The 19,447-nt window shown below is 32.6% G+C and overlaps 1 protein-coding gene and 1 long non-coding RNA gene across 2 annotated transcripts; one reads left to right on the top strand and one right to left on the bottom strand.

Annotated features, from left to right (window-relative positions):
• The first annotated feature begins 6,941 nt into the window (after positions 1–6,941).
• On the top strand, positions 6,942–10,153 carry LOC122610384 (germacrene A synthase short form-like). Its single transcript, XM_043783375.1, has 7 exons — positions 6,942–7,067; positions 7,203–7,473; positions 7,596–7,974; positions 8,076–8,294; positions 8,396–8,534; positions 8,634–8,882; positions 9,860–10,153. The coding sequence occupies exons 1-7, from the start codon at positions 6,942–6,944 to the stop codon at positions 10,151–10,153; spliced, it is 1,677 nt and encodes a 558-aa protein (XP_043639310.1).
• Positions 10,154–10,729: 576 nt separating this feature from the next.
• Positions 10,730–12,432, bottom strand: LOC122609905. The gene is made up of 3 exons (XR_006325417.1): positions 12,400–12,432; positions 11,200–11,293; positions 10,730–10,772 (listed from the first exon to the last, which is right to left on the bottom strand). It is a non-coding gene; the product is annotated as an uncharacterized LOC122609905 (long non-coding RNA).
• Positions 12,433–19,447: the final 7,015 nt, after the last annotated feature.

The following is a 19,447-nucleotide window of genomic DNA, read 5'->3' as shown; positions in this document are numbered from 1 at the left end:
AAATCGGTTGGAGAGGCAAGAGTTAAGTTAAAAGAATGTTTTTGCAAGCTTATATAGTCGACTAAAATCTTGACCAGATGCGGCGCAACTCCATTTGACTTCGCAGTTGACTTTGACTTCTGTTGACTCGGACTAGATTAGAACTGACCCATTGCGGTGCAACTTAACTCTCTATTTTTCAGTTGCGGCGCAACACACCTTCTTCCAGCTTTGACTTTTGTTGACTTTCTACAAACTTCATCCAAATGCTCCGGAAATCATTAGTTAGCACTTATTTCACCTCAATAATGTTGTTTCTTCCAGGAATACGCTCAAATACCTGTCAGTAACCTGAAACACTAACAAATAGCATAAACGCACAAAATGTATACTAAAACGACTCATAAAACATGTTAAATCAACTACATTTATCATGGGAAATGGGTATAAAATACGACATATCAGTCCCTGTCATTAAAACTTTTGCAATATTGGTCCCCATCAGCTAACGACCGTTACAACTATCAAGGTGTCTAACGGAAGTTACAAAAAATGTTGTAAATCGGGTCTTTTTTTCTAACATGGGGTTACCTCCTAAAGTTCTTATATTTATTTTCTAAAATGATTTATATGACACTTTCCATTTCTTTTTGCATTTCATATATAATATTATAATTTTAGTGCGTTTTCATTACTTTTTCTTTTCACGTTTGTCACATTATTTTCAAATAATCATATATAGTTGATACATTATTAACATTCACCTTTTCCCTTCAACTATTCACATAATTAATCATTTAATGATTAATATAACTTACGTTTGTAAACGACAACATATTTTCAAACACATGTTTAAATAGGAAACAAACAAATGTATCTCCCGCCTATATAAACATTTTGAAAGCAACATTATGTCTCCCGGGGAAACGCCCGGGATACATAACTAGTTATAACTTATTTAGCTACCAACTTAGGGTAGAAAAATGTTCTGGTAAAGTTGGATACCACTGTATTGAAATAGTTTATAGAGTAAATTACACTTTTCGTCCTTGAAGTTGGCACGTTTTTCACTTTTCGTCCCTTATGTGAAAAAATTACAATTTTGACCTTAAAGTTGGCATATTTTTTCAATCATCGTCCCTCGCCAAACGTCGTTAAGTATCAGCCGTTAAGTCGGACACGTGCAAAACACGTGAGGGACTAAAACTGCAAAAAATGACAAGTTCAGGGACGAAAACTGAAATTTACTTTTCTGTTGTCATCATCTTCATCTTCTCCGACTAACTTTCGTTGGAAAGTTCGATGGAAAACTTAAAATGTCGATATCTCACTCGTTTCTTCGAATTGGACCACGAAACCACCACCAAACTTTTCAAAATTAATTTCTGAACGAATCATAACCAAAAGATTTGAGTTGCAGGGGCTTGTCAGGCCTCCTGGTCCTTTCGTCCCTCTTTTCTCCCTCTTTATATATATTTCTAATTTTTCGATCTTATGTCTTTGCCTCATTGAAAAAAACCGAAGCCACATGAAGGTCTCTCCCCATTTTGTACTTTTCTTTTTGGTGCAAAGCTTATGGAATAATAAATGAGGCACACCATTGGTGTCTTAGTGAGGAGCACGTACACCTAATCCAACATGGACTTATTTGCGAAAACAGAAATATTGCATTCTTGGAACGAGCTAAATCGTATAGAAATATTGCTCAAAATCCATGTTATGGGTATTTTAAGTTTTCCGGCAAGTGTTGAATCTGAAATATTTTGGTTAGGATTTGTGCGGAAATTAATTTTGAGAAGTTTGGTGGTGGTTTCATGGTCTTATTCGAAGAAACGAGTGAGATATCGGCATTTTAAGTTTTCTGGCAAATATTCCGACGAAAGTCAGCCGGAGAAGATGAAGATGATGACAACAGAAAAGTAAATTTCAGTTTTTGTCCCTGAACTTGTCATTTTTTGCAGTTTCAGTCCCTCACGTGTTTTGCACGTGTCCAACTTAACGGCTGAAACTTAACCACGTTTGGCGAGGGACGATGATTAAAAAAATCTGCCAACTTTAAGGTCAAATTTGTAATTTTTTCACTTAAGGGACGAAAAGTGAAAAACGTGTCAACTTTAGGGACGAAAAGTGTAATTTACTCTAGTTTATATTACTCCATATAGTAGAAATGAATGATTCAACATTGTAATTGTTTAAAGGGATAAGTATCTTGTAATGTAACAAACTTTGAACGAATGTCTATAGTAGTAAATAACTAAAGTTGTGTGTATTGTATGTAAACAACTCAAAAATAATGTTTATTGTATGTAAAAAAAATGTATTCAACCAATTAAAATCAGATAAGTGACACCTCTATATGGTTACCACGTATGTTTTCTTACATACAGTAAACATTTTTTAAAGTTGTTTACATACAATACACAAAACTTTAGTTATTTCCTACTATAGACATTCGTACAAAGTTTGTTACATTCCATGATATTTATCCCTTGTTTAAAGTATGAAATGTTCTCTTTATTTGTCGAACTGTGCGCTTAAAGTTATAAAAAAAAATGTTGAAATTGGTTTGTACATGTGTTATAAACAGCAAAATATAACCCTTTTTCTTCTTCTCACAAACATCCAAATTTCATTAATTTCACTTGGAATTAGGCTACTTAATTAACAACATGCTGGCATAAACACATAATTAAAAACAACTACCGAAAAGGCAAAAACTTAATAAATATATTTTATTATTTAATTGAGAAGAGCCTTATATATATAGTTTAGGTATAAAATGATATATTTTAGAGAAAATTACACTTTTGGTACCTCAAGTTGGCAACTTTTGTACTTTTAGTCTCTAACTCAAAAAATTGCAGCTATCATACCTAACGTTTTGTGTTTTTTTCAGTTTTCGTACAACGTTCATACGGCGTTAATTTTTGCCGTTAACGCCCTCACGTGACACGTGAGGGGTATTTTAGTCTTTTGGCCCCTTCTTTTTGAGAAATTTACACTTTTGATACCTCAAGTTGTCAATTTTTTCACTTTTAGTACCTCAAGTTGTCAAATTTTTCACTTTTGACAAACATATTTTTAATACACTCTCCAATTTCCATCTCACATATTAACATCTATCAAACAACACACACTCAAAAATCAACACACATGATTTTTTTTTATTTTTTTTTACGGCTCTTAAAAAAACACTCAATGGTGTGTATCCATTCTTGAAATATTATATGTTGTTGGTGTAATTATGGGTGATGGTGGAAGAACTGAATGCATTGGTGGATCGATGGCCGGAAAAAACTCATGTCGCCGGAATACACACCCACCATCGATCTCTTTTCTTCATATTATTGAAAACCCTCTCACCCCTAAATTACCCTATTCTTCGATCGGAATATGCTACAAACGAAATTTGATTGGAATCTGGTACAAACGAGATCTGAACGGAATCTGTTACAGATGAATATATTTGCTACAAACGAGATTAGATCGAAATATCTAGCTAAGGTGGAGGTCGTGGTGCCTGGTGGGGAAGGAGATAGTCGGTAACCCTTTCTGGTGGTGTACGATTCATATCAAAGTTTTGAATTTATTTACGCATGTTTATGTATTAGATTTGGTATGGTATAGAGATATAGGTATACATGGATATATGGATGATCGCAATGTGTGTTGATTTTTGAGTGTGTGTTGTTTGATAGATGCTAATGTGTGACATGAAGTATAATAAAAATATGTTGTCTACTTAAGGTACCAAAAGTGAAAAAATTGACAATTTGGGGTATCAAAAGTGTAACATTCTCAAAAAGAGGGGTAAAAGACTAAAATACCCCTCAAGTGTTTGTCACGTGAGAGTCTCAACGGAAAAAATTAACGCCATCTGTACGTGGTACCAAAATTGAAAAAAAAAAACTTTAGGTATGAAAACTGCAATTTTTTGAGTTGGAGACTATAAGTGCAAAAGCTGCCAATTTAAGGTACTTAAAGTGTAATTTTCTCTATATTTTATTATTTAACTGAGAAGGGCCTTATATATATAGTTTAGGCACAAAATGCGTTAAAATGTGATGTATGTGAAGCAGTAATATACGGCTTAAATATTACTAAGGGGGTTGGCATCCCATAATCCATTCCTTTTTCACCACTCACTTTTAACCAATCACATTATGTCATCTCAACTCTACCACTCACTCACCACTTACTCACCACTCATCCAAATTTCATTGGTATCTGAGCACTCACTTCACCACTCATTTTACAATTTTTTTTATTTAAATATTCAAATTTCATTAAACTAAAAACATTAAAATACATAAACATTAGATAATATTTCTTGAAAACAATAAAACAAATTAAAAAAAGAAAACATAATAGAAATACTTAAAAGATATAACATAGATAATAGAAATACTACTGCTATTCATCGTTCGGCTGGAGGTGTGGTAAGTTTAGACCCGCTAGATGCTCTGTCAGATCATACCGGATACGAAAATGTAGCTCCTCGTCCCGTATTATATATAAGGCGTGTACAATCTAGACTACCGAGCATTCCAGGTAAGTGATGCCTCTCTTCGTGTGCTTCAAACAAACAGAGGATATCATGTGTTGTTGGTTTACGCACATATTCGCTGCTATAGTGTCAACCATAGCGTCACAAAAAAGTTGAAGACATTCAAGTGATGTTCTCCCAGCCATCTCTAAATACACGTCGTACTCATCTGGTGGATTACCGGTTGCAAGCTGTCGGATTGCAAGTGTGCACTTCTACATTAGGGTAAAACTCTTGGCCAACCGGGCATCATATGAGTCCCGAAAATACGCGTATCTGGACTCAAGATCATGCACGATCTTTAAAAAGAAACGTTTAGACATACAATACCTATCTTTCAAAAACTCATCGTCGTATTTGGGTTCTTCACAAAAGTAGTCGCGATGCAACCTTTGTGAAGCGGTCCAACGGTTCTGGTTCACCACTTTACGCTTCAGCCGTGACCGTGCCGTGAAACTTTCGGCATCGGCTTCTTCGGCCTCATTCGCGTTCGCAAACACCTCTAAACTACTATCGTCATACCATTCGAATGGTTCGTTGATGATTAAAGTGGAACCAATACGTTTTTCTATTTTTTTTAGTGCGTGTGTGTATTTGAGTTGTAGTGTGTTTTTTGAAAGAAAGTGGATGTGTTGTGAGTTGTAGTGTGTGTTTTGTTAGTTGTATGTAGATATAACTAAACAAAAATATTAAAGCTAAAAAAAAAGAGGAAAATGTCGTTAATTTGGTCAAATTAGCCATTGCACAAGAATCAAAGGGAACAAAGTGGAAGATCGAGTGCGTGGTCACACCACTCGTTTTGAAGCCACCATCCATCCAATGCCAGCCCCCTAACATACAATGTCAATAGAAAAACATAGATCTTTTATTACTTCTTTTTTCTATTGACACTCTATCTTAATGTTAACAAACCATTCACAAATGGATAAAGAAACTTAAACTCGTGTTAATGCGTACATGCAAAATGACAGAGGCTTTTATCACCAGCTAGAAGTATACTCGCGCAATGTCGCGACAATTGTGGTAATAACGGCAACTTGGTCAGTGGCGGATCTTGAAGTTTTAACGGTGGAGGCCAAAAAAAAAAATTTTTCTCAGCTTTGTGTCCGAGTATTATATTAGGATCATGTATACTATTTCGGGTCGGGTCAAATAAAAATAATACTAGTATTTACCAATTCATAGTTTCTAACAAATAAAAAACTACATATACTTAGGAAAATACCAAGACAAAAGGAGTGTACTAAGCACTAGAGTTACAAGTCTGTGTTACGATCTTTAAGCTCTTTAAACAAATCTACTATCTAACTCATGTATTTGTATATCTATTGTGGCTGTAAACAAATCTACTCAGTAGTAATGTTCAAATGTGACATGAAGATATTTTTACAAGTCCAAAATCGAGCAGATGTATATGGAGCTTTCATATTCGACATCTCTACTTGATGCTTGTTACATAAAAAGGTCACTTTGTCAAGTAAAGAATCAAACCCACTATTTCGATAATTTTTAGACTCGCCTTCGTTGTTGAAACTAAAAAGAAAAAAAAGACAAAGACAAGGCCTAAAACATAAAAATTATTAATGGGCTAAGTAAACCGTAGGGTATAAAAAAACTATAAACATAAAGTTCATTGGACATTACATTCATTAAACATGTAAAAAAAAAAAAATCCTTGGGGGCCGACTTAATATACATAACTTTTTTCAAACGAAATACGGGTATATTAGCATTACTAATCAAAAAAACGGTGGTGGCCCGGGCCCCTATAAAGAACCGCCCTTGGGCTTGGTGGTGGCGACGGTGGCGGTAGTGACAGTGGTAGCGGTGGTGTTGGCAGCGGTGACGGTGACAGAATGGTGGGGGCAACGATTGTGGTAGGTGAATATAAGAGTAATTGATGTTAATTAAGAGTACGCTAAAAAAAGTTGATGTTAAATGTGATAATGTAGTTATTTTAAGGGTTGACTGGCATATATTGTATATTATTTTATTAAGAGTACGATAGGTATATATTATGTACATGGATCTATTTAATTTACTAAATAAATGATAGAGGTATATATTTTGGTTAATTAAGTGATACTTTTAAAGAAAAATAAAAAAAGAGTTAGATGTTTTATATAGTATTATAGATTATAGATAGATTAAGATAGTTTTTTTTTGTTAACATAGATAAAGGTAGTAATAATATAAAATTCTGGTAAGACTTCGAAAACTTCACTATTATTAAAATGAAGAATCGATCGGTGGCTTATGTTTGGTCCCCTAAACATTAGGCATGTTTATTATATTACATATTCTTTGAATTACCACTTCTAAAGTGATGCTATAAATATACTGCTCAATTAGTTGGAGAAATACACATTGAACTCGATCCTCTAATTTCTAATTCCACACACATCGCCTTCAGAAAATGAACACATGTGAGGCTACCTATCAAGAGAAAGCTAATAAAGACAATGATCTTGAGCGTCCTTTTGCCAACTTTCCTCCTTCTATATGGGGTGATCGTTTTCTATCTTTCACTCTTGATAACACGGTAAGAGTTCATTTTATATATTACTATATTATCTTAAATAAATAAAGCAGCTAAGCAAAAATGCATGCACTATTATCATACAAAAAACCTAGCTAGTAAATAAAAAGCCGTATCTATTAATTTCATGTTTTGTAGAGATTGGAAGCGTATGCAAAAGCCATGAAGGAACCAAAGGAAGAGCTCAAAAAGTTGATAGCTGAACCAAGCATGGCTTCAAATTCAAAACTAAGTTTAATTAACTCTTTGTACCGCCTTGGTTTTAACTATCTTTTTTCTGAAGAGATTAATAGTGAACTTGACAAACTTTTCAAGAAGTTTAACTTGGAAGATTGTCATGAAGCGGATCTTTATACCATTTCGCTTAACTTCCTTGTTTTTCGACAACATGGGTATAAGTTATCTTGTGGTGAGCCTAACTACGTACTTCTTAGTTGTGTATTTAAGAATCATAATCAACTTTGAGAAACGCTTAATTGACAGCTAATTAACTACACAAGAAGTAACTAATTAATGTCCATTATTTTACAGATGTGTTTAACAAGTTCAAAGATTTTAGCTCTGGAAAATTCAAGGAGTCTATTATTGTAAATGACGTCAAGGGCATGTTAAGCTTTTATGAATCAACCCATCTAAGAGTACACGGAGAATCTATTTTAGATGAGGCCTTGACATTCACCGAATCGAGACTAAAGGGTATAGTAGACACCCTTGAAGGTAATTTGCAACGACAAGTGAAACATGCATTGGCCTTCCCTTCTCATCTTGGATTGCCGATAGTTGAAGCAAGGTTATATTTTTCAAACTATCAAGAAGAATGCTCAACTTATGCTCCTCTACTGAAGCTTGCAAATGCGCACTTTAACTACTTTCAGCTATTGCAGAAGGAAGAACTTCAAATTCTCACAAAGTAATCAATGGATCAACCTAAGATCTTAATTACTTTGTCTTCTTATACTTATACTACTTTTATTTTCCTAAGAACTCATTATTATTATTATTTTCTTTTAGGTGGTATAAGGACATGAAGTTCCAGACGATAACCCCATATACAAGGGATAAACTTCCAGAGTTGTATTTATGGATTTTAGCAGTATACTTGGAGCCTCATTACTCTGAAGCCAGACTAATTACATCAAAAATTGCTCAATTTGTGTTGGTGTTAGATGACACATTTGATGCATATGGTACTATTGAGGAGCTTCGACTTCTAACAGATGCGATATGCAAGTAATGACATATATTTTTGGTTTATCATTGAATTTTTAATCACTTCTATTTGCTAGCTAGAAACATTTTAGCTAGGTTATAATCTTCATCTTTACATTCAGGTGGGACATGAGTGCAATGGAGCAAGTTCCAGAGTACATTAAACCATTTTACCAAATTCTTCTTAATGAGTATGCTGAATTTGAGAAACAGCTAAAAAAAGAAGGAAGAGCTAATGTGGTTAATGCTTCAAAACGAGCAGTATGTTTCCAATAATCTACTATTTAATTGCAAAAAAGTAAATTCATGTATATCTTATATTTTTGCATTCTTATCTTATGATTATTATCATGAAACCAGTTTCAACAACTAGCCAAAGGCTACCTTACAGAGGCTGAGTGGAGACATAGTAAAAAAGTGCCAACATTTGAAGAATATTTGGAGAATGGATTGATTACTTCATCCTACAACGTTCTTGGAATATCTGCTTTAATAGGCATGGGTGAAATAGTTAGTGAAGAGGCTTTGGCTTGGTATGAAAGTCATCCTAAATTTCTCCAAGCTTCAGAGTTAATTGCTAGACTTCATAACGATGTTGTTAGTTTTAAGGTATTTACCATAATATATTAGTGTTCTACTTACTTTATATCTCTCTACAAAGATAACTAGTCAATTTATCCACACGTAGTTACGAAACACGTCTTTTACACGATAAAGTTTTGGATACAACCAATAAATATAGTAGTATCAGTGTAACACAAATTCATTTATGTCATATATTCACGAGCCCAGGTTTTAAAAAGACTACAATACATATGTAGCAACAATAAAAATAATATATAAGAATAAAAAGATGTATAAAAACATAGTTCAAAATAATAACTATATTGATGCGAACAATGACGTTATTATGACGATGATGTAACATATTGTCTCGGTTTAAAGGTTAGATAAACGTAATTAGTAAAGCTAATGCAGATTATTATAAATTTAAAATGGTATATATACATCAAAATCAAATGTTTAATGATAAAACCTTAAATTTAGGAAGTCGTTTGATAAAAACATGATAATACAAAAGTTTGGTGTCAAAAAGCTAAAATTGAAAACTTTGATGGGTAAAAAATTAAAAGATAAAAACTTTAGTGGTTAAAGTTAAAAACTTAAAACTGTGAGGGTAAAAAATGCAACTTTGAGAAGCTAAAAGAGTGTTATACATATATAAAAGGAAATGACTATCGTATCACAAAAATTGATAAATCTACCGCATAGTATAACTTTTAAAACATATTGTACAAGGAAGTAAGTATATATATGGTAGATTTATTAATAAATGTGGTATAAATATCACTTATCTTAGATAAACTTGTACTTTTTATATTAGTTATATTGCTCACTAGCTAATGAAAACAGCTGGAGACAAGCAAGAACTTTGTATAAGATTAAGATGGCTTTATATTTTATATAGCATATAAATTGCACAATTAATCCGCCATTAATAAAATGATCATTCAGTTTTTTAATATTATATAACTTGAATTATCATCTCATAAATTATTATACTGATAAGCAATCTTTAAATGAAGTTTGAACGTGAAAGATCACAACCAGCTACAGGGGTGGAGTCTTATATCAAGACTTTTGAAGTGACAGAAGATAAAGCAATTAACCAACTTAAAAAATTGATTGAAAATGCATGGAAAGACTTGAATGAAGGATGTCTCATGCCAAGGGTTGTTTCAATGAAGATGCTTTCTACAACTATTAATCTTGCTCGAGTAATATATGTGGCATACAGATTCAATGACGGGTTTACCTTTTCTGACAAAACGTTGAAAGATCATATTACTCTCTTATTTGAGGATTCAGTTCCCATATAACAACTAATGCTAGTGAGTGGTGTGATTAAACCTTGAAGGTTATATTATTATCTTATTTGAATTTCGCTTTTTTTTGTAATAACCACTTAGTGAGTGGCCGATGTCTTATATCTGTGTTTGTCACAAATTTCCTGATTTTGAATAAGTTGGTTGGCAAGTTATGCGATAAAGCGATCACTTTAATTTATATACTTTTTATGTGAGTTGTGATAATTTGAAAACAAAAAAAATGGTAAATATTTGCGCGGAAAACAAATCGCAACCATCCATTTTAAGATCTACATTTATTTTCTTTGTCCTCCCTCCCATTTGTAATACCGTTTTCCATTTTTCGACCACCAACTGTAACACCTCACCGTTGGCGGAAACATGAGGTGTCATGAAAAGTACAGCACGACATGGAATTACATAGATACTTCTAAATGAAATAGAATATAATAAATATATTCCCAAAAACATGAGTTCAAAGTCATAACAATGCTACAATATCTTATTACAACCAAGTCCATAAATAAATAATCCAAGGCATGTAGCCTTAAAGTCTGATAATTATTAAGGAGTACTAATCTCCGAAGTCCAGCCTAGCATAGCAGTCTTTATCCCTGATTAGCCTGGGCACCTGAAAGGTATACTAAAACGTGTCAACACAAAGGTTGGTAAGTTCGTAGGTTTTATGTAAAAAGTCTAGTCAAAGAATATAAGTCTTTTGTCTATTCTTTTAAGTCTAAACAAATAATAGTTCAATATATAATGAGCAGAGTTACGTCATAATAAGTCCAAGTGCCTCAATGTCTCAAAGTCCGGTCTTACAGTACCTGCCTTAGTCCAAAGTCTCAAGTCTCAACTCATACAAAAAGTACGTCCAAAGCACAACAAACAAACACATAATCACACACATACAAACAAGATCAAAGCACGTCAAATGACACAAGTAACTCTATACGCACAGGCTCCATATTGAACATAAACAGAAATCGACAAAACAGTTTGAAAATAAGTATACTTTCTACCCCAAAACTTGTAAAAAGAGGGGCTACGAAACTCACCTGAAAGCAGTACAAGTATAAATATCCTATATCAACGAACAGGAACACGAACTGTCAGAAACACTGAAACAAGCTCACTATCTGTCCAAAAGTCCTACATCGTCCACAAGTCACCCAGTAAGAACTTGGATTCAATTGTACTCGTATATGTCCTATACTAGTGTCTTAGGAAATGTCATTATGTCTTGTCCAAATAATTAGTTCGTCAAATGATGTCACATTTCATTGTTTATATCCTGTCAAGTCTTCGTAACAGCGTCATTATAACATATATTAAGTCTGGAAGATCATATAATTTGTACATCGTCTTTACAACGTCTTTTATTCTTTGCATTTATATATAGTCATTATAAAGTATATGAGTCCGATAAGTCATTAACTATTGTTATACGAATGTATAATTTATATAGTCTTACAAAGTCTTTTTAATATATATATTTAGTCATATGTCCACATTAAGTTTAATTCTTTGTATATATATATAACTAATTAACTTAGTCTTTATATATATTTATATTTAATTATTCATGGAAAATAGGATTTAACTTTAAACATAAATTCAAATAAATTAAAAGATATAATTTAATTTTATTTAAAACCTTTAATTTTTACTAAAATTCCCAAAATAATACCCTAACCCTAATTTTCCCAATGAGCCACCGTTGACCACGGTTGACCGAACCCAAAAACATTTTCTGGCCGGTTTGACTGGCGTTGACCGACAGTTGACCAGACAAAGCATCCCAAACAAGTCTAGATCCGGCCACAAAGTTGCATTACAACTCGATTTCAAGACTCAAAACATGAGTATATTCCCGAATCTAAAAGATCTCGAACCCAATGTCACAAATTTGAAAGATTTCGGTTTTACTTTTCATATGTTAGGGTTTTCGGACTCAAACTTTTCGATTTCAAAGGATTTCGGATTCCAACATTTATATGTACATATATATAACCGAAGAGTATAGATATAAGTATAGAAATTTCGGATCTAACACCATAAACACAACCGAAAATATCTATATATATATATGTAATCTTCAAGGAAAACGGTTTATAAATATATATATTATAAGGATTTTGGATTCATTATACATATACATATATACATCCGATATATATATATATATATATATGTAAGATTTTCGTGATTTTTGATGTTAAAAGACCATTTACACTTTAGATCTAAACAAATCTTACCAAAAACTATGAGGGAAATGAAGAAGATGATGAAGATTGATGAAATCGGTGGTGGTTCGTGGTGGTTCGCGGTGGTTCGTGGTGGTTCGTGGTGACCGGCTGCAAAAAGAGAGAGGAAGAAGAAGAGAAAGGGGGGCGGCTGTGTGAGTGAAGAGAAGAGAGGGAGATATGAAATGAGAAATGAGGGGGAGAAAGGTGTGTAGGATAGGGTTTCGATGTTCCTACTCCCCCTTTGACCGATTTTGACCACCCTTTGACCTCACTAAAATCCGTTTGACTCGACCAATTCACAAAACCCGAGACTCGTTAATTTATTTTGTCGTCATATTTAAACATAACTTTTTAATAGTTCTCTAACGGATATAAACATGTCTATTTTTACTTATTAAATCTTTAATTGATTTAATTTGAAGTATTTTACTTAATTTGGCATTTCCACAAGACAACTGGTATTCTTTCTATTCTCGAGTCCACGTACAATTTTTCTAAAGTCTAAAGGCTCATAAAGCTCAAATAAAACAAAAAAAACCATTTTTTTCATGATAAAGTCTTAAAGTCTAACGACGAACATAAACGAAACAACTAAAAATGACAGGAAAAGTGTGTAGGAAAGTTCGCTCAGATGACGGTTGTCACACCAACCAACGTCTCTAATCATATTTCTCCATCAGCTGCCACGACGACTGTAGTCTTTTTTTTTTCGGTGGCATTTGATTAATATCAATTCTTTATATGTTAGGAAGCCAATATCTTATATAAACTCCCTAACCAAAGAGTTTTGTTATAAGTTTAAGTACCACTTTTTCCACTTATAATGTTTGTTATATTGTGACGTCATCATCTTCTCATCTCTATTGTCAAATCAGCTTTCTTTTTTTAAGATATATTTAAGAACTACTCTATTCCTATCATTCATCTTTCAACTTTTTTTTTATTATTTTACATTTTGTTCTAATACAAAATTATATAAAAATGATAGATGATATAAAATTAAAAACAATAAACTAATAAATTTTAAAATATGCAAAATTAAAAATAATAAGAACTAAATTGATAAATTTTAAAAGCTAATAAAACAATTTTATAAATGAGTTCAAATATAAAGGGCTAAAATTGAAAATGTTAATAAAAGTTTTCTTGTCTTTTTCCCAACCCATCTTCACCACTCATAGTCTTCGTCACAAAACATGGGGAAAAAAACATCCACATATATAGTCAAGTAGGGATTAGCACGGGTCAACGGTTTTTTTGCTCATCCCTATAGTCAAGTGAGAACCAAAATAATGCTCAAAACCACTAAAAATCATCTAGAGTTAAGGGTTACGCCCGTACCGTATCCAAATGTCATCATCTCTTGGCCGGATTGTCGCCCATCAAATCCATATAATTCTCATATGCGTCTGATGACAAGCCCTTTATAATGGATAAGGGCAACACCCATACAGTATTTATACGTTTTCAACACGTTACCCATATGATTTCTTTTTACATTAGTCCCCCTTCCATACTTATGAGAATCACAAATAAGTACAAGATATTATAAACATACAAATCAACTACTAAAATTATATTTCTAACAAACTCTTTTACATAACTTGCTTTTTTTACTTCTAAAAAACCAATGGATGGAAACATATGTTCGTGAAACATGTGTGCGTGAAAAAGTTGACATATGTATGAAAACACGTGTACATGAAAAAGTTCACACATCTACATACGTAAACATGTGTACATGAAAAAAGTTCACATATGTACGTACGTACACATGTGTATATGAAAAAAGTTCACATATAAACTTTTTTTGCAATATGTTTTTAGAAATATATATATATATTAATGGTATGTAAACATGTGTCAAAAAAATACGCAAATAAATTTATTTATTCTTTACTAATGTAATTGTGTATTTAAAGAAATAAATCTCTACATACAAACTCCTGTCATCAGTGTTTTTAGGTTCTTCTGATTTTCATTTGATTTCGCAGAAATAGTCACAACATTCTATTAATAATTTGTTGATAATGATAATGTCCATGTTATTGAAGACCGAAGATCCATAAGAGAAAGACAAATCCGTTTTCTAAAATTATGGAATAAATGGTTAACATAAAATGTTTCAGTTATGTAAAAACAAATTTACCACAATACCCTTTTTAATTTAAAATAGAGTAAATTACTGAAATGGTACCTATGGTTTGGTCGAAATTACTATTTTCATACCTCTTAGATTTAAATTACGTCCATCATACCCATGGTGTACAATTTCGCACTCGGAAGGTACCTCAAGTTGATGGTCGTTAGTTGTATCGTTAAGTAGCCAATGTGCCTTGTACGTGAGGCATGAAACACGTAATATTATACAAACCACATGTACCATCCGTGTAAATCACACTTATTATTTATCAAGATATTTTTTTTTATAATTAATTTAATCCTTTTTAAATAAAACTATTATCCTTCTAAAATTATTTTATTTATTTAAAAACTATTGATGGTTTACAAATTTTATTATAAATTTATTAAAAAAAATTATTATTATATATATATTTTTTTTAAAAAATTTGTATTAAAGTCTAAGATTATTATTTTTAAAAATATTAATAATTTATTATTATCACTAATGGGTTGATAGCTCATTAATAATGCTTTTGTTCTTGTGTTATTTCATCAAGGTTCGAGTTCCACGTCCTACATTTAATTACTAGCCAGAACATCAATTAATTATTATTATGAGCAAAAATTTTATAAAAATTGAATTGATTGTTTAATAAAAATCATTTTCAGTTGAGTTACTTTTTTTAGTATTATATTAAAATATTCCTACATGAATTTTTCTTTTTATCTTTCTTAAAGTTTTAATGAGATTTTAATAAAAATAAAATAAAATAAACTATCAATTGTAACTAACTATATAATATATTAATTATGTTTTTATACAATAGAAATAATATATATTTTGTAAATTTGAAATACTTATAAATTATTTTAAAATAGTAAATATTTTTATAAATTAGATTTTTTTGATAAATAATAATTGTACATTACACATATGATACCTGTGGTTTGTATAATATTACACGTTTCATACCTCACGTGCAAGGCATGTTAGTTACTTGACGATACAACTAACGATCGTTAGCGTGAGGTACCTTCTGAGTGCAAAATTGTAAACCATGAGTATGATGGACGTAATTAAAATCTAACAGGTATGAAACTAGTAATTTTGACCAAACCACAAGTGCCATTTCAGTAATTTACTCTTTAAAATATATTATTAATGATTTGGAAACATGATTGGCTATTATTTAGTTCTCATGGTTCTCGTTATTTTTTTAGTTCTCGCATTAACTTGACTCTCTCTCTCTCTCTCTCTCTATATATATATATATATATATATGGGAAAAGGTATAAGGTTGTCCGGCACCTAAGCTTAGGTGCGGAACCACTCACATACTAATATTTTATTATTTCTTGTTTAATGAATAAATGCATCGCCCCTCATGATTTTTATGAATAAATGCATGCCCCCCGCACCTAAGCTTAGATACTTGACAGCCATATATTCTCATCCCCATATATATATATATATATATATATGAGTTGTATTCATAAGAATCCATTAAAATCGGTGAAACCCAATGATCTAATCTCAACCATTGAATCAACAATCATCAAGGGATAAGATTAAAGGTAAACTTACTGTTTAATTCCGACGACTTACTGTTCAACTCTGGCGGTTGTCTCCGGCGACATCATCAATCATCTCCGACGACATCTCTAGCAGTCATCTTCATCTCTGGAGGTTATCTTCATTTCCGGCGGCGGCGAAAACATCTCTGGCGACATTTCCAGCGAGAATCAGTTTCGTTTTAGGGTGGATACAGTACGGGCGTTGCCCTCATCCGTTCTAAACTGGTTGTCACGGGACGCATATGGGAATGGTATAGATTTGATTGACGGCGATCCAAGAGATGGTGGCGGTTTGATAAGGTACGAGCTCCACCCTTGTTGCCGGCGCTGTGGTTGTCTCGCCGGAGAAGAAGGACATGAGGTGGTGGCGGTGGCTGTCTCGCCGGAAAAGAGGAAACATCTGGTGGCCTGCGGCGATCTTGCCAGAAAAGAAAGAGAGGAAAGGTGAGAAGAGGATTGATCTCATCTATTGATGGAGATAAATCAAGGGCCAAGATTTGGTCCATGGGTTTCACCAAAATTTAAGGATTCAAATGAACAATCCTCATATATATATATATCCTCACATATATATGTAAATCTGAAAGAAAATAAAAAGGCCCACTCTGGCCCCACTAATATGATCCCTCTCTTTCGTCTAACCCTTTCCAACTAACGCTGAGCTTCGACGAAGACGAAGCATGACGGGCATGTTCCTATCTCGTGGTCTTCGATTACCCTGTGGACGATATTCACGATGACTGAGAAGGAGATGCCTTATTAATCAGTTTGTCTAACTATTTAAATAACAAAATTTTATAAGAAAATAAGAAAATATCCTATAAAGTTCCTTCCAAATTCACACACTAAACTCCTCCTCAACTAAATTAGTATCTAAAGACTCCACATATCAATTCCCCTTTCAAAAAATGACCATCTTTGAAACGAATAATACCGTTTAAGAGAATGTCAAACTAAACAACGATTTCGCTAAGTTCCCTCCTTTTATATGGAGTGGTCACTTTCTATCTTTCTCTTTTAAGAACGTGGTAATTAAACGTTCATATTATATATGGCTATCTTAATTCAAGAAACCTAGTTGATTATTAATAATGTATGTTGTTTATATATATACAAAAAAGTTAGTGGGTGATCACATGTATTGTCTTGGTATCTAGACCGCGCGTCGCTTAAAACTCATGTCTAGCGAAATATATTTTCTCACACATGGATCACAAGATTTAGTTTTTTCACTTGTATTTGGCAAGTTTCGAACTTGTGACCAACAACCTTTATTTGTAAGTCCATGTGCTCATAAGGTGGCGGGAATTTCACCCGAGTGTTGTATGTTGTATATATATATAAACAAAGAAACCATATATATTTGCATGTTTTTATGGAAATTGAAAGCTTATGTTATAGCTATGGAAAAACCAAAAGAAGAGCTTAAAAGATTGATGGCTGGCTTAAATATGGCTTCAAATACAAAAATGAGTTTGATAAACTGTTTGTACCGCCTTGGTTTTAACTATCTTTTCTTTGAAAAAATTAATAGTGAACTTGACAAACTTTTCAAGAAGTTTAACTTGGAAGATTGTCATGAAGCAAATCTCTATTTTGTTTCCCTTAGCTTCATTGTTTTTAACGGGTGTTTGTGATAACGTTTTGATGAAGATTTTCTGATAATCATGATAGTAAAAACACAAATAAATCAGTTTATGTAGCGTTTAACAAGATAAAGTTGAAATCTGATTATTTACTTTTTGATGTTTTTGAAACGCTATTTTAAAGAGTGGCATATCACCTACTCTAAGAAAACGTGACTTTGCTTTTAGTGTCAAAAATACATAAGTGTCCCATGAACATTGAGTTTAGTTGTTTACTTAATTTCACTAAAGCTTATTCTTATGTGGGTTGTTTTACATGATTTGTAAGTACCTTGATTGTTAATAGATTGTTCCATTTTGAGGTGCGAAATTCCTCGCTATAACTCAGTGATTCACAACTTCTAAGAAATAGCCTTCGGATTATCTGCGAGGTAGCAGATAGTCTCTAGGCCAGTAGGTCATAGGAACACCTTTAGCACGAAATAACCTACAAATAAATAAACGTAAATAGCGTTCCAGCAACTTGTTGAACAAGGAAATGTATTGTCATCTTTAATTGGGCTATTTTGATCTTGGGTTGGGTCAGACGGGATGAATACTACTGTGTCACTTGTCTTCGTCTTCCAAAATCATGTTATGTAAAATGATACAAGGGTATATCACATCTTACATCCTTTCCTGTCCCAATATCGTACCGGATATTTAAGAATTCTTCATCACTTGTTTAGACAATTAAATACTCTCGCTCGATGTCCTTTCGTGCTGACTACTCTTGCTTTTTCTTAAAATGCTTTCTCTTTTCATGTACCGGGTCGGTAAATGTCTTCACGAAAGTTGCATAATTCAGATATACAATTACCCAAATAGTAGTCTAAGAAGCTGCTTTACGCCGTTCGTCCCTCTCTCGTCCCCCTCTTAGGACAAGTCAACACCACGGTGTTGGACTCATCCCTCACTCGTTTCCCGGCCATTAGTTCCCCCAGAGACGAGTTGTGATTGCGTTTATTATTTTTTTTTCTCTATTTTTTCTCATATATATATTTTTCTCTATTTATATATATTTATATATATATATATATATATAGGGGGACAATCAAATAAGAATAGTCTTAATATAAGAACGGTGAGAACACTTAAAAAACATCATTTTGATGCATTAAAAGTCCATAAACTAATATAGTGCTTAACTAATTATCATTATTTAAGTGTATAACAACACATTGGCCCGTCAAAATCAAGAAAATCATGTTTTTTGTTTTGTGCATCCATCTTGGATGCATATTCTTCAAAATGATGCATCCACCAAAAAACATGATTTTTTTGATTTCGACGGATCAATGTGTTGTTAAATACTTAAATAATGATAATTAGTTATGCACGATGTTAATTATATGGACTTTTAATGCATTAAAATAATGTTTTTTATGTGTTTTCACCGTTCTTATTTTATGACTGTTCTCACTGGAGTATTACCCTATATATATATATATATTTATATCTATATATCTATATATATGTGTGTTTTTTTACTGTAAAGAAAAAAAATCAATTTTTTTCTTACATCCTCTAACTCTCTTTAGCTTAAAAATCTCACATGTCACGTAAATAAATAAATAATGATGATAGTCGTAATAGTAAATTAACAATGATAATAAAAATACAAAGTCACCATCCCACCAGATTCATCCGTATTTAATTTGCAGCCCTGGTTATACAATAGCCTACCTTTACCTACCCCCAAAACTGACCATAATTATAATCTTCCTCATCTC

The sequence above is a fragment of the Erigeron canadensis genome, chromosome 8, assembly GCF_010389155.1.
Source record: "Erigeron canadensis isolate Cc75 chromosome 8, C_canadensis_v1, whole genome shotgun sequence".
Classification (NCBI taxonomy): domain Eukaryota; kingdom Viridiplantae; phylum Streptophyta; class Magnoliopsida; order Asterales; family Asteraceae; genus Erigeron; species Erigeron canadensis.
The sequence above is the reverse complement of the archived record's forward strand: the minus strand, read 5'-3'. Positions and strand labels throughout refer to the sequence as shown.